We start from the raw sequence: 21,232 nt of genomic DNA, 5'->3' as shown, positions 1-21,232 counted from the left end.
GTTGAGCTGCTGTTTCAGAAATTAAATCTCCCTTCTGGTTGATTAGGATTGAAAGCTACAAAGATCAAACATCAAAGAACACCCTTTCTTAAGACAATTTTTATATATTCCACATTTTGCAATGATGAGGGGCCCAGAACTGCCCCCAGGATTGGAGGGGGGGCCCACCAGTGCCCAGCACAGGGGGACAGTCCCTGCTCTGGCCCTGCTGCCAGACCATGGCTGGTACAATCCAGGGGCCACTGGCCGCCTTGCCCACCTGGGCACACCTGGGCTCATGTTCAGGAGCTGTCAACCAGCACCCCCAGGGCCTTTCCCAGTTGGCAGATTTCCAGCTACTCTTCCCCAGGACTGGAGCCTTGTGTGGGATTGTTGTAACCCAAGCGCAGGACCTGGCACTTGGCCTTATTGACCCTCATACAATTGGTCTTGGCCCATCCATCTACCTATACATCATTTATCAATCCATTTATCTACCTATATATCATCTATCTATCCATCCATCCATCCATCTATCTAATCTACCTATGTCAATATCTCTATATATCTTTATCCATATGTATCTCTCTATATATATCCATATCTCTATTTCTATCCATACCTCTATCTCTCTCTCTCTCAGTATGTTTCTATTTATATCTATCTCTGTGTTTCTGTCTCTATATTTATATATCTGTATATCTCTATCTAAATCTCTATATATCCATATCTATCCATATCTATTTATATCTATTTTTCTCTATATTTTATAAATCTCTATATCTCTGTATAAATATCTCTATAGATCCATATCTATTTATATCTCTATTTCTGCCTTTGTATTTCTATCTCTCTAAGTCTCTATCCATATCTCCCTGTATCTCTTTTTATATCTATTTCTGTCTCTCTATATTTAAATATTTATATCTATCTAGAGCCGTACAAACTCCAGCTCTCGCGAGATCTGGGCACGTATACGCGCGCTCTGGATCTCTCGCGAGATCTTCGCGGGTATATATTCGGCTCGCGCACCTCAGCCCTCCTTTCGTCGCCCCAGTAGGTCCGTGTTTATATCGCCCTCCATCCGCCTCCATCCCGGCCCACCCCGCGCCGCGATGCCGCCCAAGTTCGACCCCAACGAGATCAAAGTCGGTACGAGCCGGGCGGGGGAGTTCGGGAGGCGGCCGGGGCGGTGGCGGGGCCCGCGGGCGCGGCTGACGCGGCGCTGTCCCCGCAGTGTATCTGCGCTGCACCGGAGGGGAGGTCGGAGCCACCTCCGCGCTCGCCCCCAAGATCGGACCCCTGGGGCTGGTACGTACCGGGGACGGGGGACTGAGGGGGTGGGAAACGTGTTCGGAGGGCGGGGGGACGGTGGGAAGCGTGACCAGGGGCGATAAGCGTGTCCTGGGGGAAGGGAAGCGTATCCCGGAGTGGGCGGTGGGAAGCGTGTTCCTGGGGGAATAAACTTGTCCTGGCGGGTGTTGGGGGGAGAGGGAAGAAAAGTGGCCATGGGGGGCGTGGGAAATGTGTCCCCGGGGATGGAGGGAGGTGGGAAGTGTGTCCAGGAGGGAAATTAGTGTTCCTGGGAGAGAAAGTGAGAAGCGTGTCCCTGGGGATGAGGAGCTGGGAAGCAAGTCCAGAGGGGAAATAAGCATGCTGCCGGGAAGGGCCGTGGGATGGGGCCCTAGGAAACGTGTCCAGGGGGGAAATCAGTGTATTCCCAGGAGGGGAAGGTGGGAAGCACGTCCCGGGAAGTGCTGGAGGTGGTCCCAGGGAAAAAAAGGTGTCCAGCGACCTCACAACAGCCGAGGAGCCGGGACACGCCTGGGACAGCGCTGGGGCTCTCTGGTTTGAGCCGAGCTCTGTGTGACGGCCTCGTGTCACCCCTCAGTCCCCCAAGAAGGTGGGCGATGACATCGCCAAGGCCACGGGCGACTGGAAGGGGCTGCGGATCACGGTGAAGCTCACGATCCAGAACAGGCAAGCGCAGGTACCGGACGCCAGCGGAGGGGCCGCGTGTGCTGCGGGTGTGGAGCCTCCCCCGGGCCCCCCCTGCTCCAGCCACCGGCCCAAATCCCGGCAGGGTCCACTCAGCCCTTCATCCTTCCGAGGTGGATAAAATGAGTGCCACACAGGGTGTGTGGGGGTCTTCTGCTAAGACCTTACAACGTGGGTGGGGGATGTGTGTGGAGCCAGGCTGGAGGATCCTATCCATGGGAAGAGACCCTCATGTGCCAAAGTTCAATTTTTATCCTGTTGTCACCTTGTTCTCGTGCTGCTGTTGCTTCCTGCACAGATAAATTGTTCCTTCAACAGAACCGGCAAAAAAAACTTATTTCAAGCAACATAAAAACAAATAAAACTCATGGAATGGAAAATAAATAATTGGGATATGTGGGAGATCAAATGGAAATAACTAACCCAGTAGCCACCTGCCACCGTGCCTGTCCTGATCTCCGTGGCTGGTACATTCCAGTGGTGAGCTGAGAGGAAGCCCCAGGCAGGAAGCAGTTCTCCCCTGGATGTGGGGAGGCCTGTGCCGAAAACCTGGGAACAGGTGCCTGCATCCCAGAAAATCTGGTGCATGAGGGAACTAACCCAACCCATGCTGCTCTGGCAGTTAGTTTTGCTGAGCTAAATGGCTGCTTGATTGATTATTTTCATTAGTGTTGAAATTTTGTGTAGGATGGGGGGGGAATTAATCTCTTTCCATTTAGATAGAGGTTGTTCCCTCTGCCTCTGCTCTGATTATCAAAGCTCTGAAGGAGCCCCCTCGTGACAGGAAGAAGCAGAAGAACAGTAAGTGCTCCCCTGGCTTTGGTTCTGAATGTCTTGGGGGTAAAAGGCAGGGACATCAGTACCTTCCTCTGGATTTAGTCAGTGCAAACGGGCAAACAGGTGCCACGGGGCTGTATCCTGAGCAGCCAGGATTCTGCTTTTCAGAAGATCACACAGTCTTGGAATCCCAGACTGGTCTGAGTTGGGAGGGACCTTAAAGCTCATCCAGTCCCACCCCTGCCATGGGCAGGGACACCTCCCACTAGCCCAGGTTGCTCCAAGCCCCATCCAGCCTGACCTTGGACACTTCCAGGGATGGGGCAGCCACAGCTTCTCTGGGCAAAACCAGGGTAAAACACATACCTGTACCTGTCCCTGTGTGTGTCCTGTGGAGCCTGGTACAGCCAGAGTGGAGCTGGCAGAAAATGCCAGCTTAGGAAAGAGTTGTTGTGGGTAACTTTGTGTCACTGTGGGAGCAGGAGCACTGATGGCAGCTCCACTGGAGCTGGGAACTCCCAGCTTTCCATGGGATCAGGGCACTGGGAATGGTGCTGCTGAGGCTGCAGGGGTTGCTGGCAGTGCCTGTGCCCAGGTGTCCTCACTGCTGCTGTCCCCTCACAGTCAAGCACAGCGGGAGCGTCACCTTCGACGAGATCGTGAACATCGCGCGGCAGATGCGCCACAGGTCCCTGGCTCGGGAGCTCTCGGGTGAGTCCTGGGACTGGGAGACAGGGAGTGCTCCCTCTGCCTGCTCCAGGGCTTTGGAGTGCTCCCTCTGCCTGCTCCAGGGCTTTGGAGTGCTCCCTCTGCTCCAGGTGTCTGAGCCAGGTTCTGCTCCAGTTCTGGGAGGGCCCACAGCCATGTGTGCTGAGCACCACAGGGACAGCCTGTGCTGGCTGGGAGCCCCAGCCCCTGGGGAGGGAACAGGTACAGGTAGCACTTCCTGGTACATTCCTTGGGAAACCAGGATATGAGAGCTGAATAAGTGACTTGCTGTCTCCTGGTGAGCTCCAGCCTGCAAACCCCCAGAGGGAGGGACAGCTGAGGGGTGTGAGGAGTTCTCTGTGTTACAGAATCACAGGCTGGTCTGGGTTGGAAGGGACCTTAAAGCTCATCTCATTCCACCCCCTGCCATGGGCAGGGACACCTTCCACTAGCCCAGGGTGTTCCAAGTAAGTTCCTCAGATGTTTCCCTGTGCTAAAGCACTGACAAGCTGCGTGTTCCTGCTGCAGGGACCATCAAGGAGATCCTGGGCACTGCCCAGTCCGTGGGCTGCAGCATCGATGGCAGACACCCCCACGACATCATTGACGACATCAACAGCGGAGCCATCGAGTGCCCGGCTGTGAGTGCCCAGCTCTATTTGCTGCATCAGATTTAATTGCTAAATGACTCCACTAATGAGCTGTGTTTGCTTCTTCCAACAGAGCTAAGACTGCAGAAAAGGAAGCTGCCCCATGAAGGCTCCTTCAGTTTTTTGTAGCACTTTAAATACTTAATAAAAGACCCAGTTGTCTGCAAACAGAGGTGCCGGTTCAGTTTGTCCCTGTCTCATGCTGGGAATGGCTGGAGCTGTGTTGGGAGGTTTAAGCGGGATCTCAGGAAAAGTTCTTCCCCCAGAGGGTGGTTGGCACTGCCCAGGCTCCCCAGGGCAGTGGGCACAGCCCCAAGGCTGCCAGAGCTCCAGGAGGGTTTGGACAACGCTCTGAGGGCCAGGGTGGGATTGTTGGGGTGTCTGTACAGGGCCAGGAGGGGGACTGGATGGTCTTTGGGGGTCCCTCCCAACTTGGGAGATTCCTTGAACCCTGTGCCTAGAGTGGCTTCCTGGGGTGGAAGGGCTCTGGCTGGTCCCTGTCAGAAAAGAATCCAAGGAATGGATGTGCAGTCAGCATTCCCAGGGACCACTGAAGCCAGGAATGCAGCTCCATGTACCTGGCAGTCCCTACCTTGCCCTCCAGGCTGGTACTACCAGGAGGAGCCTCTGGCCCAGGTTCTGGTGGAGCAGGTTGGATTTTCTTGCTCAAATTTACCCCTGCCTTGAAGCAGAGGAAGTTCTGGATTTTTTTCCTGGTGACCAGGTTGAGAACAGACATTTCAGTTCTTGAGTTGAATTTATTTTATGGTTTATTGTATCATGAGAGCTGTGAGTCTGTGTGAGGGGAATCCTGTGTTGTAAAGGGCCCAGGCTGGTGTTCCTTGTTTCCCAGTTCCTTGACTGGTGATACTGGGGGGAGCAGTACAGCCCTGCAGCCCCTCTGCACTGTGCTCTCCTGTGTGTTCTCTGGAAGAAAAATGAGCCATTTAAGTGTTTCCCAGACATTCTGTAAACAAGAAATGGTCCCTAAACGCTGGCTGAGCCTCAGAACTGGTGTTAAGCAGTGAATATTCTGGTTTTTGTGCCAGCCCAGCCTGCTCTGAGGAGCTGCTGCTCGTGGACAAGAGGAGTTTGTCCTATGAAGAACACCTTCCTGGAGGAAAGGCACCATCCCTACTGGAGGTAGAAAGGTGTCTGTGCCCATTCTGGAGGGATTGGGGCAGGGATGGAAGTGTGGCTGTTGAGAAGCACAGTGAGGAACTATCAGAAGGTTAACCTCACTAAAAATGCTCTGTTTTGGCAGAACTCTTAAGGAAATGTAAATGCTGTTTGGGGATCTGGTCCTAGGAGGAACCTCAGTTCACCTGGAGCACTCTGAGCTGTTAAACATCTGGGAATGTTCCTGTGTATTCCAAGCTTGGTGCTGAAAATTGTTGTGCTACCTCGTGTTTGACACTTGGCTCTCACAGCTGAGAGCTCTGGCTGTTACTGGGACAGCTGGAGAGAGGGGGTAGGACCAAAGATCCTGGGGAAATGGTTCTCTGTTCCCTCCAGAGGCTGGATTTTCCCTTGGAGCAGCACAGCACACGGATTCTTCCAGGCTGGGAAAAGCTCTGTTAGAGCTGAAGTGAAATTATCCTGAAATAAGTGCTTTAGCTGGCACTGGGATATTGTAGCAGCCCCATTACCAGCTGCTCATGATTGCAGTTTCCCTCAGCCCTAACAGGGAAAAAACCAGCAATGAATCCTAATTTAGGTCCATTTTTGCACTGCAAAAGGGGATGAAAATCTTCCCAAGAGGCTGAGTTATGTGTGCCTTGGTTTCAGAAAAATGTTCTGCAGGGTCTTTTCCTCCCCTGCAAAGTGGTGACAGCACTTCATCAACATTTTCCTGCCAGTGACTCTTCAGTTTTGCAAATAACTCAGTTATTCCTACAGGGAATTCACAGGGGAAAATATCCTGGCTGGAGCAAGACTTTAAAGGGGGGTGTGTGTTGCAGGAGGAGGAAACAAAATAGTTCTGCCACCACTTGCAGGGGGTGCAGGAGGGAGGGTGGTACCTGCACTGTCTGGGCTGCTAAAATTTCTCTCCAGGGTCTGGATTATTGCCCAGGATCTGCAGGAAGGTGCTGAGGCAGCAGGAGGGGTGGCTACAGGGGGGAACTGGCTGCTGTGTCAGGCACACCAGGTGCTGAGTGAGCTGGAGCCTCTGTGGAGAGGAAAACTCCAATCCTGACATGAATTCCATGCCAGACCAGAGGGAGCAGATGGGCACCCCTGGAGCAGTGGCTGTTCCTGAAGGGTATCCAGCTGATGGGGTGTTTTCTGTTGGACCAGGCACTGCAGTTCCTCAGCAGCTGTAGGTGGTGCAGAGCAGGGGGGAGCTGGTTTGGTGGAAGTGAACTTTTGTGTTCCTGAACAGAGGCAGAACTTTCCTGTGCAGGTGACCGAGCGCTGGAGCAGGTGCTCAGAGAGGCTGTGGAGTCTCTGTCCCTGGAGATATTCCAACCCCATCTGGAGAGAATCCTGAGGGAATACTCCAGGGGCCCCTGTTGAGCAGAGAGATGGGACTGGGTGACCTCCAGTGGTCCCTTTACCCTGAACCATTCCGAGACTGCTCCAGGTTAATCCAGGAGCAAAGCTTGGGCTGCTGTCTCCCAGTCCTGCCCCGGGAATGTCTCGTGCTGCTTGTGAAGCATCAAACGTAGGTTGTGTTGGCAGTGGGACCTTCAGAAATCATATTTGCACATGATTTAACACCAAACTGCTGCTCTCACAGGGCCAGTTTCCTGCCTGCTCTGCTACTGTTAAACACCTGCAAATGGAACAGGTAAAACATCACAGAGGTGGCTCCTGGGAGGTGGGAATTCTCCTCCCTGTCCTTGCAAGATCCAAAGTGCAGGTCAGGGGCAAGGCCAGCCAAAAGGACCTGTGAATTCCATCTGTTTCCTACCATAGTCCTGCTGTCTGGAATGTTCACTGAAGCACCAGCACTGAGCTCCCAGGGAGTTGCCAGGATCCTGGAGCAAGGCCAGGCTGGCAGCTCCCGGGGGTACCCAGCTGCAGTGGGGTGTGGGTGGAGGAGTTTGGGCTGCCTGGTGCCTTTATGATTCTGAGGAGATCCACTTGTGTCCTTTTCTCCTGATGAAAAGTCACCCTGCCCTGGTAACTTGAGGACCACAGAGCCTCAAGTCTGGTTGTAGTGAAAGGGGAAAGGTGTGAGCAAAACAAAATCATTTTTTATCAAACCCAACAGCTCTGGGAACACAAATTGTACAGGACATCCCAATGTGTGCCTGCAGGGTGGAGGGGGGAGCTGGACCTTCCTCATTCCTAAAAAAGTGACCAAAGCCTGACCTGGGTGTTCCCAGACATGGGGCCCCTGCAGAACCCACAAGTTTAGGGATTTGTCTGTTCCTCCACAGTTGGGCTGTGCCTGGGGCAGCTCTGCCCGTGGTCCAGGCCTGTGCTGGCCTCATTCCCTGCCTGTCCCCAGCTCTGGGTGCAGCAGCACCAGGTTTTTTGCAGCCTCAGCTGATGGAGTGTGAAAGTTGGAGAATTTGGGGTTTTTCTGCACTTTCACCTGCTTTTCCCTCAGCTCTCTGTAGGGCCTTTTTCTGAGGCAACCATGGAATAAAACAGAAGCACAGCTGAAATCCCAGACACTTGCCAGCTTTCATGACATGCTGAGGGAATGGCTGGAGCTGTGTCAGGGCAGGGTCAGGTTGGATCTCAGGAAAAGGTTCTTCCCCCAGAGAATGGTTGGGCACTGACCAGGCTCCCCAGGGCAGTGGGCATAGGTGGAGTCCCCACCCTGGAGGTGTCCAAGGAAGGACTGGATGTGGCACTCAGTGCTCTGGGCTGGGGGACCAGGTGGGGAGTGGAATTGATGGTCTCAGAGGTCTTTTCCAACCTCAGTGATTCTGTGAGGGAAGAGTCCAGGTTTGTGCTCACTCTGTGGGGCAGTACTTGCAGAATTAGGTGCTCCCTAAATCTTGTGGGTCAGTGAGCAATGATGGGCTGCTCCAAACAGCTTCCTGTGCCTGATTTCCCCGGTTCATCATTGCAGACTCAAGGGAAACCCCCTCCCGTGGGGCTGCTGCATCACAGGGATGATTCAGAAAAGCAGGATTCATCCTTGGATTTAACATTTGACTCATTTAGACGCTTCCAGGGTTAAACCCACCTTCCTTGTTCACATTTTTCAGGAGAGGAAATCTCTGCCCTTAAGATTTGTAACTTTGTTTTGTTGTTGGTCACAAGTAGATCATGGGAATCACGGAATCCCAGGGACCCTAAAGCCCCTCTCATTCCACCCCCTGCCATGGGCAGGGACACCTTCCACTAGCCCAAGTTGCTCCAAGCCCCGTCCAACCTGGCCTTGGACACTTCCAGGGATGGGGCAGCAGTCACGATGTGACCCCAGAGCCCCCGCACTCCTCCTGCCCGCCCCGCACTGCGGGGGCACCGCCCGCGGCGGGAGCGGCGTGTGCGGGATCGCCCCGGGGCTGCGGCTCGACCCTTCCACCGCCTTTGGACAACGCTCTGAGGGACGGGGTGGGATTGTTGGGATGTCTGAGCAGGGCCGGGAGTTGGACTGGATGGTCCCCGTGGGTCCTTCCACGATTCCATGATCCCGCACCGAGCTCCGGCCCCGCTCGGCCCCGGGGGTGTGTCCGTGTCCCCGCACCGCTGTCGGCCCGCCCGGGCGGCCGCGGCTCCACGCGGCGGGGAGCGCCCGCCCCACGTGTGCCGGGCAGCGAGCCCGGGCTCCCCCGGCCCCGCGGGAGCCTCCGGTCCTGGATTTCCCGGTCTGCCCCGGGGGGGTTCCCGGCGGGGGTTCCCGGGGAGGGTTCTCGGGGGGGGTTCCCGGTCCGTTCCCCTCCCCGGAGGCGGGCGCGGCCCCTTTAAGCGCGGCCCCGCCCCCTCTGCCGGCGGCACGCGGCTTCCCGCGAACGTGACGTCACCGCCCTCGCCTCCCGCTCCCGCGCCCGCGCGCGGCCCCTCCGCCGCCCCACGTGACTCTCCCCGCGGCGCGCCGCGCGCCCATTGGCCGCCGCGGGGGTGACGCGCGGCGGAGGGGAGTCGCCATTGGTCGGAGTGCGGTGGGTAGGCGGTGGCGCGGTCTCCTATTGGTGGGTGGCGGCGGGTAGGCGGAGCGGCGGCGGCCCCGCCCCCCGGGAGTGCGCGAGGCGGCGGCGCGTGGCAGCGGCTCGGGGCGCGCGGCGGCCCCGGCCCGGCCCCGCCATGACCGACTTCAAACTCGGCATCGTCCGGCTCGGGCGGGTGGCCGGGAAGGTGCGGGGGGCCGGGGGGCAGCGCCGGGCACGGCTCGGGCGGGGCGGGGGGCGGCGGGAGGGCAGGGGAGGGGAGGGCTGGGCCTTAACGGGTGTTACCGGGCCGAGCCGGGCGGTGCCGGGGCCATGTCGGGCCGGGCCTGGGCCGTGCCGGGGCAGTGCCGAGGCCGGACGGGGCCGGGCCGGGGCCATATCGGCCCGGGCCGGGCGGTACCGTTCAGTACCGGGGCCGTGCCGAGGCCGGACCGGACCGGACCGTGCAGTACCGGGGCCGTATCGGGCCGTACTGGGCTGTGCCGGGGCCGTATCGGGCTGCACGTGCAGAACCGGCACCGCACCGGGCCGTGCTGGGGCTGTATCGGGCCGTGCCGGGGCCGTGCCGGGTCCATACCGGGCCGTGCCGGGGCCGTGCGGTCTCGCTGACGGCGCTCCCGGTGTGTTTCAGACCAAGTACACGCTGATCGACGAGCAGGACATCCCGCTGGTGGAGAGCTACTCCTTCGAGGTGAGCGAGCGGCCCCGCCCCGGGATTTCCCGTATTTTACAACCCACCCCCCGCCCGGGGCAGCCCCGGAGCCCCCCTTGCGGGGTTGTGGGTTTGGGGTTTTCCTTCTCTGTTTGAATCCAACTGCCCCTGGAAGTGCTGTGCCTGCAACCTCCCTGATTTGGGGAAAAAACCGACCAATACTAAATTACTAAAGTACCAATGGGGAGATTTTCAAGCGGGAAAAGTTCTGGGGTTTGTTTTTTTTTCTGAGTATCGGCTTAAAACATTTATTTATTTACTTATTATGTAGGGGTTTTGTTTTCAATTTACTATTTGTGTGCTTTGGGAGAACTGATCATTTGCCCGCCCTTACTTGGTTTGGCAAACTTTGAAATTCTTTGCTCTGAGCATTTTGGGTGAGAGAAACTTTAGTTGTAGCTGATTATGGGACCAGAAAAAAGTGTTTTCTCTTAGCATCTACTGGAAAAGGGTGAGTGGATTCTACCAAGGCTTTGAAAGAGAAAGAGAATGATTAAAAAAATCTTCTGTAACTGGGGTGTTTTTGGAGGAGGGACCATCTCTTACCGAGTTCCTCAGTGCAGTGAGTGCTTTGGGGCTGCTCTGAGGAGTTGTAGGAGCTGTGACCACCCTGTTTGCCCCTTCCTCCTCTCTGGTGGCCACTGTGTCACTGGTAGTGGTGACACACTGGGACTGTCCAAAATTGGTGAAGTCCTTGCTGCAGTTCATGAGCATTGGCACCAACACCATGTTGTGGAGGGGAGAAAAAAAGGACAGGACCCCATTTCTCTGTCCCCCCTGATGAGGTGGGTGTAGGGCCACACTGAAAGCAAAGCCCTGGTGGCTCTGCAGAGACTCAGTGGCACGGTGGAGCCTGGGTCCCATCAAAGATTCCAGTGTGGATCCCGATGTGGATCCCGGCCCCACGGGCTCAGAACTGGATTGCTGCTGTTCTCTGTCCAGCAGAGATCCAGGATCCAGATCCTGCTGTGCTCAGCTCCTCCCTGCCCTGTCCCAGCTCCATCACTCACAGCAGCCTGGTTGGTCCCTTTTGCTTTGGAACAGCTGGAATTCCACCACGGCCGAGTGACCTGTGGGACACAAGTGTGGAGTGTTGGGTTCTTCCCCCATCCCAGGTGCTCTGCTCTGCTGTTGGATGATCTCACAGGCTCTCCCTTCTCCCTAGGCTCGGATGGAGGTGGATGCTGATGGAAATGGTGCTAAAATCTTTGCTTATGCTTTCGACAAGAACCGTGGAAGGGGCTCCGGGCGCCTCCTGCACGAGCTGCTCTGGTGGGTATTGGAGAGAGACAAACTGCCAGGGGTCAGTGCCCCCAGCTGACCCCCCAGCTGGGGGTTATTTCTCTACCTGTGGTACTTTAAGTCCTCTCAGGAGGGTTGAAAACCCACAGGTCTGTTCTGACTTGGTTTGCCCTGAGTCCTCACACAGCACAGCCTGTAAAGCCTCACAGGCAGGGAGAGCAGTGAGAGGTGAGTGTGGGTCACAGAACTGGCTAAATCTGAGAAATGCTGCTCAAACTGCAGCTTTGAGGGGGAGCAGGGGATGGCTCCACCTAACAGGTGAACACAGACACACTGAGGGTTTGTCGTGGGTTGGTTTTTTCTGTCCAGTGAGAATTGGCAGAGCCCTGGAGAGAGGGGACCTTCTGATAAGGGAAAACTTTGGGGTGTTTTGTGTGGCTTTCTGCAAAGCTGCCTGAAGTGATGCTGCTGATGGTTCATGTCTTATTTTCCATATTCTTCAAATCATTGCTTGGAATCCCTCATGGCTGCACATGAATTTCAGGGGCCAACTTCCTCCCTTGTGAGAGCAGCTCACCCCCAGAGCTGATATTTTGCTCTTTCTAGGTGTGAGTTTGGCAGATTCTCTCTGCTAAGGAGAACTGTTACTTCTTTAAAACCCCTTTTTTTTGAAAAATTAAGCATGTTTTCTATTCATTTCCATAAACTATCTTAGAAGTCACAGTGCTCAGAATGTGGCTGTACTTTCTTTATCATTCCAGGTTACCTTTTATCCCCCAAACCAGGTTTGGAGGGAGACAGGAAGAATATGAGACTATTATTATTATTTACAATCTGCTCATTAAATATGGATTTTAACCTGCTTCTGTTAATGTTTAATCTTGTTGCACACATAATTTGGGTGAAATGATGAAGTTGGCTGCAGCATGTGGAGTAAATCACTGACAGCCACTACTGTGAACCTCACACACTAATAATTGTGAGAAGCACTAAACAGCACCTTAAAATTATTCAGGCTGATGGTTGAAGGCTGTGCAGGTGATGACAGTCCAGCTGTTTGCTCATGACACAGCCCAGTCATTGCCTCTTCTGCTTTGTTTTACTCAAATTGGGAAATAATTCAAATGTATTCAGTTAGGAAATTCAAATTGTGTCACTCGAGCACGTGCTGGGCTTAAAAATGAGGGATTTTGGAGGGGCACAGAGCTGGGGGGTCGGCTGCCAGGCAAGTGGAGCTGCACTTCTGAAGCTGCAAAGTCAAATTCTGCTAGAAAATATGAGATATTTCAGCTGTTTCTGTAGATTCAATTTGGTCCCTTTGATCTTTAATCACAGCCCCATGTCCTGCAGGTCAGTGGCTGAGTCCCCAGTGGTGTTTGGCTGCAGGTGCTGTGTAATTCCTGCCCCTCCTAAACAGATCAGTTTTACTCAAGTGCTCTGAGCACAAACCTGAGCTGGGGAGGGGTGGCAGGTCCTTCCCTTGGTGAGGAGGAGCAATGCTGGATGTTTTGGAGCCTGTGAAAGGCAGGAGAGCTGGGCAGTACCAGGCATTGCACTTCCCAGTGCCAGCCTTCACTCCTGGGGTAACTGCAAAGCAAAGAACATGAATTACTCAGCTATAGGTGTGTGATTTAATTGTTCTCTGCACGTGGACCCCAAAAAATCCAAAAAAACAACCCACCTGTGTGCCTGTGGTTCAAGATCAGTGAGCAGCAAGTGTTAGATGCAAATAATGCAGATTTTTAAATTTTTTGAATAATTTTCTTTTTAATTTATTAAGCAAATATCTTTGTTCATGTCATGAGGCCCTTGGGACAGAAAACTTGTAGCTACTGGAGCTGCAGCTGTGACAGGGACATTCTCCCCAAGCCCTCCTGCCCTCTGCAGAGAGGGAGCAGGTGGGAACCAAGAGCTGAAAAATCCCCACATGTGCTGCAATAATTCTTACAGGAAGGACTTCCTGAAAGTTCTGCAGCCTCTCTGGTGCTTGCTGTGTTTTCCACATGGACTTCTGCCTCCCCCAGAGCAGGGTTTGGTGTCCCTGGCTGGGGACCTGCAGGAGTCTGTCATCCTTTGTTCCCTGTGCAACACTCCCAGCTCGCTGTGCTCTGCTGGGTGCAGAGATGTTCCCTGGGGAACAGCAGCATCAGGAGATTAGTCATAAGTATATCACCAACTGCATGTTCAAAAAGACATCTCAGCTCTGATTTCTGGGGGTTTTAGGGTGGGGTTTTTTTAGAGCACTTACCATCCTGCTGCCTGAAACCTGCTCTGTTCTGGTTCCTGGAATCGCTGTGTCTGTTCTGAGCTGCTGAAACACCAGAACAACAGTATCCTCTTAATTCCCTGGAAAGTCCTGGTTGAAGTGTTTTCCCTGGCATCTTGTAGGAGCTCAGGGAGCATCCTGGATTTGGCACTGCTGGTTCTGGTACCTCAGTCCAGGGGTGTGTTAACACTCACTGCTCACCAGCAAGGCCCAACTTCCACGTTCCCTGTGGCCTTTGTCACCCTTTGTCACCTGGGCCATGGAAGGGCTGACAGTGATGGAGCTGAGCGTGGTGTCAGACAGGGAGGGGAAGAGGGGCTCACTGTGGGAGGGGATTTGGTCAGGATTTGCTTTTGGGGGGTTGTGGGTCTGGGCTGTGTAGGAGCAGGGGCAGGTCTGTGCCACTCTGCTGTGAATTCCTGGTGTCAGGGACAATCTAATCCTCTTTCTTTCCCCAACATTTCTGAACTCTCATTATCTAATCCATTTGAAAATTGTTTCTTGGTCTTGGACTCCCCTTCCTTTTCCCCCTGCACAGTTTGCTGTTGCTCTTCTGTCTCCTCTGGGATTCCTTGTTCATATTTATCCCATCCCTCCAGTTGGCACTTTGTCCCAGGCTCAGTCTAAGCACCTGAACTCCTTCCCTGTCTCCATATCTGGCTGATGCTCACCCTCACTTTGCCTCCTGGCACCTGTAGCCCTCAGGATTCCTGATTCCCTTTGCCAGACCCTTCACTGGCCTTCAACAACTCAAAAGTAGCTTTTCCTGCCATGGCTTCCCACTGCCAGAGAGCAGGGTTAGGTGGAATATTGGGAGGAAATTCGTCCCTGTGAGGGGGTGAGGCCCTGGAATGCCTCACCCCAGAGGATTCCCCATCCCTGGAAGTGTCCAAGGCCAGGTTGGACGGGGCTTGGAGCAACCTGGGCTAGTGGAAGGTGTCCCTGCCCATGGCAGGAGAGTGGAATGAGGTAAATTTTAAGGTCCCTTCCAACCCAAATCAAGTTGTGATTGTGATTCCTCCTTCAGGATTTCAGCAGACCCCTTCCATAGTTTGTTTGCTTTTAGGTGTGGTTCCTGGCTTTTTTTTCCCCCAAAAGAAGGATTTTAGTCATTTTACCTTCAAAGGGAAGAGCTGTTCCCTGGAGGCCCAGGAGGTTCCAGGCAGGAGGCTCCAGGCTCTGTCCTTGTGCAGGTCTGACCTTACAGGAATTGTCCTGTGGGAGCTGGAGCACAAGCTCTGTGTAGGTGCTGCTTGTAGCCTCTCCAAGGGAATTAGACTCATTAAAGTTTTTAGGAGGTTTTGGACCATGTGTGAGTATTTTACTCATTAAATTTTAGGAAATTTTGTGACATATGTGAATTACAAGTGGTTTTTTCCCCCCAGGGTATATAATTGTATTGTATCTGGATGGATTTTGACCAAGAAAACAAAATCCTACATTTTTCATTGTCAGTCACATTGAAATGAGTTTCCCTGTTCTGCTGGGTAACACTGAGCTCTGTGAAGGGGAAAAAAAAAAGTGGGAATTTTTTAACTTGGGGAAATATCTCTTTAAAATTGAATGAACTTTTTTGTAACTGAAATGTTCAGTAAGGGCTGAGCAGGACTCAGTGTCCAGGCTGGGCTTGGGTGCAGCTGGGAGAAGCTGTTGGAAGGGTCTCCTGGGAGGAGGATAACCCTTTGTCCTTGTTCTCCCTGTGCTGGGAAGTTCCTCATGGCATAGCAAACATGTGGAGGCTCAGCTTCTGTCCAGGCTTTACCTTTCAGGTGGGATGGAAATTCCCACAAGAAGTGATAGGGAAACTTGTCCAGGTGTGAGGGTGTTTGAGAGTGAACTTGATGAAACACAGAAAGGAGAGAGGAGAAGAAGGTGGAATGGGAAATGGAGACTGTTAGAAGGCAGGAGCAAGGACTCACCATGCAGCCATCTCCTGGCTAATAGTCCTGCTTTGGGTTTTGGGCAAGTTTCAGGTGTCTCTTGGTCAATTCTGGAGTAATTTCAGACTTTCAACGTGTTACACACAATTAGAGTCTAAAAAGAATTTGCATGCACAGTGAAACCTCTGTCCTGTTGCTGTTAATGACATTTCTTCATAAATAATGAGCTCTGTGACTCCACACCAGTGCCAGGCTTGCACAAATGTGTCTGATAGAGTTTCCTGTTAAAATAATAAACCAGTACTGGCACCTTTCAAGTCTGCTCTGTGGAACATGGTAATCCCATGGATCTCTTGCAAGTTGTAGTCTCTGGAACTGAGCAGGATCTTTCCAATTACACTGTACCATGAGTGGCTCTTATTCAGCCCATTTGTAATGGAAATAACCTGCTGGAACAAGTCCTTTTCTCCTGGGAGGTGCTCTGAAGTAGCCCCTGGAGTCCTCGGTGGGCAGCCCAAGGTGGGCCTGTGTTGGTGACAAAATGCAGCATTGCTTTGGAATGGGTGTGATCCTTTATTTTTTGGCTGTGGAGCCTCGTTCACTGCTAATCTTCCAGCTGGTTTTGTCTCCTGCAGGGAGAGGCACCGGGGAGGGATTGCTCCTGGGTTTCAGGTGGTGCATCTGAACTCGGTGACCGTGGACAACCGCCTGGACAATCTGCGCCTCGTGCCCTGGGGGTGGAAGCCCAAAGCTGAAGAAATCTCTAGCAAACAAAGGTGTGTCAAAGTCTGCCAGGGGGTTGCCATCATAAAAAGTGAAAGTATCTTAAATTGTTTCCTTCCTGTAGTGATTTTTGTCTTGGCAGAGCCTTTTTGATTTGACCTTGGGCTCCTTGCACGTCCCTCTGTCTTTGGTGATGTGTCTGTGCTCGCTGTTCCTGCTGTGCAGGACCATCCCACCCTGTGGTGTTATCCCAAGGTCCTGCAGTGCCAGGATCTGTCAGAGCAGTGAACAGGAGGCCTGTGTTCCCTCCCACCCCAGTGAAGTCTGCAGTTCTCACTGCCCTGTGCCTCTCATGCTCAGGCACTGGAATTCCAATGCAACCTGTAGCAGCCAGGAGCTGCAAAATGCTTCTGCTTGAAATTGTGAATTGGGGTTGAACGGAGTCAAAGTGAGTTCCTGGGCCCAGATCCCATCACCTTTCACCAGCAGGTTGTGGGAGCTTCCTACATCCCATATTTCCCTGATGTTACTCAGCACGTCAGACAATGTCAGGATGGATCTGGTTAATCGATGGTGTGACACAGTGGGAGACCCACAGGCTCCACATCACACTCTTCTCCTGAAACATTTGCAGTATCCTTAAGATCAGGATGTTCAGAGCTTATTAAACTGATTTTGAGACGATGTGAATTACAAATGCTCAGAATGGTTCTGGGAGTACCAGAAACAGACTTCAAGGCAGAAATGATTCTGACTTGAAGGAGATAATTTTGCACAGAAATAATTTTGCTTGATGCAAATGTTTTCTTGGTTGATAATTTTGAACTCTTGGATTTTACACTTAGGCTAAAGTACCCCTAAAAATACCCAATACATGAGCAGTATGTGTAGTCTGAGGCTAAATACAATGTTAACTCTACTTGCTTTGTTAATAAATTTGGAATGGGTTTCCCCGTGTGCTTATTATGAATTCATGTACCAAATTTGTGCTTGTTTTTTCCAGGGAACAAAGTCTGTATTGGCTGGCAATCCAACAGCTCCCTACAGACCCTATAGAAGAGCAGTTTCCTGTCCTGAATGTAACCAGATACTACAACGCTAACGGGGATGTCGTGGAGGAGGAGGAGAACTCCTGCACTTACTATGAATGTCACTACCCCCCATGCACAATGATTGAAAAACAGGTGTGTCCAGAGAGCTGGGAGGGAGCAAGTGAAGCCTTTGTGTCCAGGGATTTATTTGTTCCTTAAAATGTAAGGCTTTGCTTGTGCCACTCAGCTGCTAAAAGCAGTAGCCTTTAATCAGGTTTTCTTTGGCCTGAACCTTCAGTCCTGTGATAATTTTCACTTGGAGGGAATGTAGGTGTGACTTGGAGCAGTGAGTGTTGTTGGGAGGAATGGGGGTTCTGCAGAGTGGACAAAAAGCCAGGTGGAAGCTTTTCCAGGGGAGCAGAGCTGGAATGAATGAGCAGCTGTGTGAGACAGCAGGAAGTATTGTAAGAGGTTTTGGGCAATAGCAGAATCAAAAAATAACCTGATTAACCTTTCCTGAGCAGAGGGGGAATTTGAGTGGCCTTTACTCAGGGGAGAACTTGGAGGAAAGTGAGTTCTGTGCTTTGCTGTAGGTAGATAAAGCAAAATACAGTCAGAGAATGAGCTGTCCAGGGGCTGAGCCTCTGTCACACAGATGTCCTTATCTATAAACAAGGGCCTTTCTTGTGATAGCAAATGCTGAGTGGGCTCCAATCACTGTGTTCCACTTTCTGCTTTGGGGAGGGGAATGTTTGCAAAAACCATCCCAAATTCCCTGTGTTTGAAAAAGTGTGAGCTCTGCCTTTTCTTTGGGTCAGAGTACAGAAGCTCCCTGGGTAACTGTTTGGCAGTGGCTGAACTTGTGCAGCCCTCCTAAAGATTTCTGAATTGAAGGTGTTTGTAGTTCAAAACTCAGGCTGACAGAACAGCAGTGTTGTGAGAGCAAGTGTGAAGTGCTCCAATATTTTGTCTACTGAGCCCATTCCACAAGAGCAACTGTAAAACCAACCAAATGCAGTCACTTCAAAACCTCCTCATTCTGTGGCAGTCATGGGGGGTGTTTGTGTTTCATGGAATCCCAGAGTGGTTTGGGTGGGAAGGGAGCTTAAAGATCATCTCCTTCCCTCCCAGCTGAAGAGCACCTGGGAGGGAGAGTAGTTCCAAAAGCCTGCCCTCAGTTTGGAATGGCAAGGAGCTGAGCTGGCTGAGTGCAGCAGTGGATCCAGAGATTCCTTTCCAGCTCCAGTCACCAGCATAAGCCTGAGTGCATAACTAATTCCTGGTTAACTCAAGTTCTGGGAAGGTTGTTTTAAATAGTGGGTGAATTTCTTAATCAGAATCCCAGACTGATTTGGGTTGGAAGGGATCTTAAAGCTCATCCCTTGCCATGGGCAGGGACACCTTCCACTGACTGGCCCAGGTTGCTCCAAGCCCCGTCCAACCTGGCCTTGGACACTTCCAGGGATGGGGCAGCCACAGCTTCTCTGGGCAACCTGTGCCAGGGCCTCCCTACCCTCACAGGGAAGGATTTCTTCCCAATATCCCATCTAACCCTGGCCTCCTTCATCCTAAAGCCATTCCCCCTTGTCCTGTCACCTGTTTGTGACAAGCGTTAAAGACTTGATTGTGAACTTCCTTGGAGCGATGGTGGAGTTCTCCTTGGGAATGCTGTGGGGGTTCTCCTTGGGAATGCTGTGGGGGTTCTCCTTGGGAATGCTGTGGGGTTTCTCCCTGGAAGGCTCTCGGGGTTCTCCTTGGGAAGGCTCTCGGGGTTCTCCCTGGGAAGGCTCTCGGGGTTCTCCTTGGGAAGGCTCTCGGGGTTCTCCCTGGGAAGGCTCTCGGGGTTCTCCCTGGGAAGGCTCTCGGGGTTCTCCCTGGGAAGGCTCTCGGGGTTCTCCCTGGGAAGGCTCTCGGGGTTCTCCCTGGGAAGGCTCTCGGGGTTCTCCTTGGGAAGGCTCTCGGGGTTCTCCCTGGGAAGGCTCTCGGGGTTCTCCCTGGGAAGGCTCTCGGGGTTCTCCCTGGGAAGGCTCTCGGGGTTCTCCCTGGGAAGGCTCTCGGGGTTCTCCCTGGGAATGCTGTAGGGGTTTCTCCTTGGGAATGCTGTGGGGTTTCCCTGGCCCTGAGCAGCCTCTCTGACCGTGTCCTGTGCTCCTGCAGCTGCGTGAGTTCAACATCTGCGGGCGCTGCCAGGTTGCCCGGTACTGCGGGTCGCAGTGCCAGCAGAAGGACTGGCCTGCCCACAAGAAACACTGTCGGGAGAAGAAAAGGACCTTCCAGCAGGAGCTCGGCCCGGAGCGGTGACCGGGTGGCAGAGGCCTCTCAGCAGCAGGATTCCTCCTCCCCAAAGGCATTGGGCTCTTGCTTTTGCACAGTGTGACAGACTGCTTATCCAAGCCAGAGGCACTGAAGACAAACCCTGTGATGCTTGAGCAGAATGGCTGACTGGACTAAGCCAGCTCTGACTGGTGCTGTGGAAAGGGATTGGCTCTGCCCTTCCAGTATTATATTCTCAAGCAAAAAGACTACTGTGGAGGCTCCAGGCAGGAAGCTTCTCATTATTTATATGTTAATACGTTTGTAAACTCATGTACAGTTTTTGTTAGGAATTCTTGATAGCACTCATTAACTGTAATGTTCAGAGGAGAACATGTTGTTGGCCTAAAAGTTTAAAAAAAGAAAAAAAAAAAAGAAAAAAGTCATGTAGCAAAAGCTTTTTCCTCCCATGTGGCAGAAGTGTCTGTGGCAGTGCCAGGGCCGGCGGGCAGACCCGGCGTCAGCACTTACTCTGGAGAACTCTGCATGGAAGTTCTATTGGAAAAAAAAAAAGAAACAAACAAAAAAAAAGAGCAAACAAAGTAAAGGTTGGAATGAATCCTTGTCTGCTCTCTGGCTTTCTCCCGTTCCCTTCCAGCTGCTGGCGGAGCACAGTCACACCTGGATGTTGGAATTCCCTGCTGGGTGGGAAGCAGTGCCCCAGGAGCTGGTGTGGGGTGTAGGGACCATCTGGGATGTGTGTTCAGGCAGCTGCAGCCTCAGAGGGGCTGCTGGAGATGGGCCTTGGAGCAGCCAGGATTTGGAAAGCTCCATCAGCTTTCTGTTCCCAAACCTCTGTAGGTGAAGTAGCTGTGGGGAAGCTCAGGCAGCAGCTGGGTGGGGATGTGGTGCCCTCGTGGCTTCCCTGTGAGCACAGCAGGTACTCCAGTCATGTGCAGCAATGTTTCAATGAACTACTATTTAATAATTTGAGTTATTTATTAATTTTTTAAAGAGTTGTCATCAGTCCAAGAATCACTTTTTGATATTTTTTGTTTTTAATGTATTAATGAGTACAAATAGTCCTGGAGGAGGATTTCCCTTGCAGAGCACATGCCTATTTTTCTTTTCATGACTTATCTGAAAGCTTTTTTCTTTTTCATTTTTGCCTTAGAAATATAAGGACCATCAGCTGAATTTTCTGAAGAACTAAATGGGTAATTTAGTGCCAGGTGTTAGTCTTGCTTCACAGTAGAAGAATGTGAACTGCTGAGTGCTTAATGCAGAGCCTTTCTTGGAGTGCTTGGTGAAAGTTTTTTTGTAAAAGCCGTTTAGAATTTCCATTTTTCAATCAGGATTCACTTTGCTACTTCATGTTGCAGTGTTGGTCTTGCTTGTATTCAATTTGTTAGAAAATTGAACTGCTGTGGACTTCCAATATTACATTCTGTTTCTAATATCTGCACAGGAAGTTCTGAATTATTAACATTTGGGTGGGTTTTCATTCTTTGGCTTTAAGTTTCTTAGGAAATAACAAAGAACTTCTGAAACTTCCTGCTGGAAGTTCACTTTCAGGCACTTGGTCAAGTTGCCACTCTTAAATCATGGTTGTACTGTAATTTTTCTGTTCAGGAAGCCTAAAATGCCCTTCATTATGAAGAAGTCAAGCAGGACCTACTAAAATTTTCCTGTAATGGGTGATTTTTTTTTTTAAAGGAAACATTCAGTTCTTTGCTTTAAATGAACTGTTTTGATGAATATACAATGGGACATAAGGAATATTTTTTATATGAGGCAATCCATTGAAAAGGGCAGAAGTATTGCCTTTTTTTTCTTTTCCTTGCCTGTTTAAAAGGCTGCTATTTGTCCTGCCAATTTTTATTACCAGGCATCATGTTTAGCAAAATGAAGTGCAGTCTTTAAACACCTTGAGCAGGGAAA

The 21,232-nt window shown here is 52.0% G+C and overlaps 2 protein-coding genes and 1 non-coding gene across 3 annotated transcripts; all 3 read left to right on the top strand.

The window, feature by feature from the left end:
- Window positions 1-1,001: 1,001 nt before the first annotated feature.
- RPL12 (ribosomal protein L12) lies at window positions 1,002-4,280 on the top strand. The gene is made up of 7 exons (XM_032708646.1): window positions 1,002-1,131; window positions 1,217-1,290; window positions 1,871-1,969; window positions 2,697-2,778; window positions 3,379-3,465; window positions 3,991-4,103; window positions 4,186-4,280. The coding sequence occupies exons 1-7, from the start codon at window positions 1,095-1,097 to the stop codon at window positions 4,189-4,191; spliced, it is 498 nt and encodes a 165-aa protein (XP_032564537.1). The 5' UTR covers window positions 1,002-1,094; the 3' UTR covers window positions 4,192-4,280.
- LOC116797300 lies at window positions 2,411-2,538 on the top strand. The gene has a single exon (XR_004360614.1). It is a non-coding gene; the product is annotated as a small nucleolar RNA SNORA65 (small nucleolar RNA).
- Window positions 4,281-9,255: 4,975 nt separating the features above from the next.
- ZMYND19 (zinc finger MYND-type containing 19) lies at window positions 9,256-20,750 on the top strand. The gene is made up of 6 exons (XM_032708542.1): window positions 9,256-9,371; window positions 9,816-9,875; window positions 11,062-11,168; window positions 15,920-16,060; window positions 17,011-17,191; window positions 19,196-20,750. Exons 1-6 carry the CDS (start codon window positions 9,321-9,323, stop codon window positions 19,337-19,339), a joined length of 684 nt encoding a protein of 227 aa, XP_032564433.1. The 5' UTR covers window positions 9,256-9,320; the 3' UTR covers window positions 19,340-20,750.
- The last annotated feature ends 482 nt before the right edge of the window (window positions 20,751-21,232 follow it).

The sequence above is a fragment of the Chiroxiphia lanceolata genome, chromosome 21 (genome assembly GCF_009829145.1).
Source record: "Chiroxiphia lanceolata isolate bChiLan1 chromosome 21, bChiLan1.pri, whole genome shotgun sequence".
Lineage (NCBI taxonomy): Eukaryota > Metazoa > Chordata > Aves > Passeriformes > Pipridae > Chiroxiphia > Chiroxiphia lanceolata.
Note: the sequence above shows the minus strand (reverse complement) of the source record. Positions and strands in the feature narration are given on the sequence as shown.

Excerpts from the sequence above, each read along its gene's own strand:
- ZMYND19 (XM_032708542.1), top strand. The coding sequence starts at position 9,321 with ATGACCGACTTCAAACTCGGCATCGTCCGGCTCGGGCGGGTGGCCGGG. Across the intron at positions 9,372-9,815 it reads TCGGGCGGGTGGCCGGGAAG|ACCAAGTACACGCTGATCGA; the intron begins GTGCGGGGGGCC and ends GGTGTGTTTCAG. Across the intron at positions 17,192-19,195 it reads GCACAATGATTGAAAAACAG|CTGCGTGAGTTCAACATCTG; the intron begins GTGTGTCCAGAG and ends GTGCTCCTGCAG.
- RPL12 (XM_032708646.1), top strand. The coding sequence starts at position 1,095 with ATGCCGCCCAAGTTCGACCCCAACGAGATCAAAGTCG. Across the intron at positions 1,132-1,216 it reads CCCCAACGAGATCAAAGTCG|TGTATCTGCGCTGCACCGGA; the intron begins GTACGAGCCGGG and ends CTGTCCCCGCAG. Across the intron at positions 1,970-2,696 it reads TCCAGAACAGGCAAGCGCAG|ATAGAGGTTGTTCCCTCTGC; the intron begins GTACCGGACGCC and ends CTTTCCATTTAG.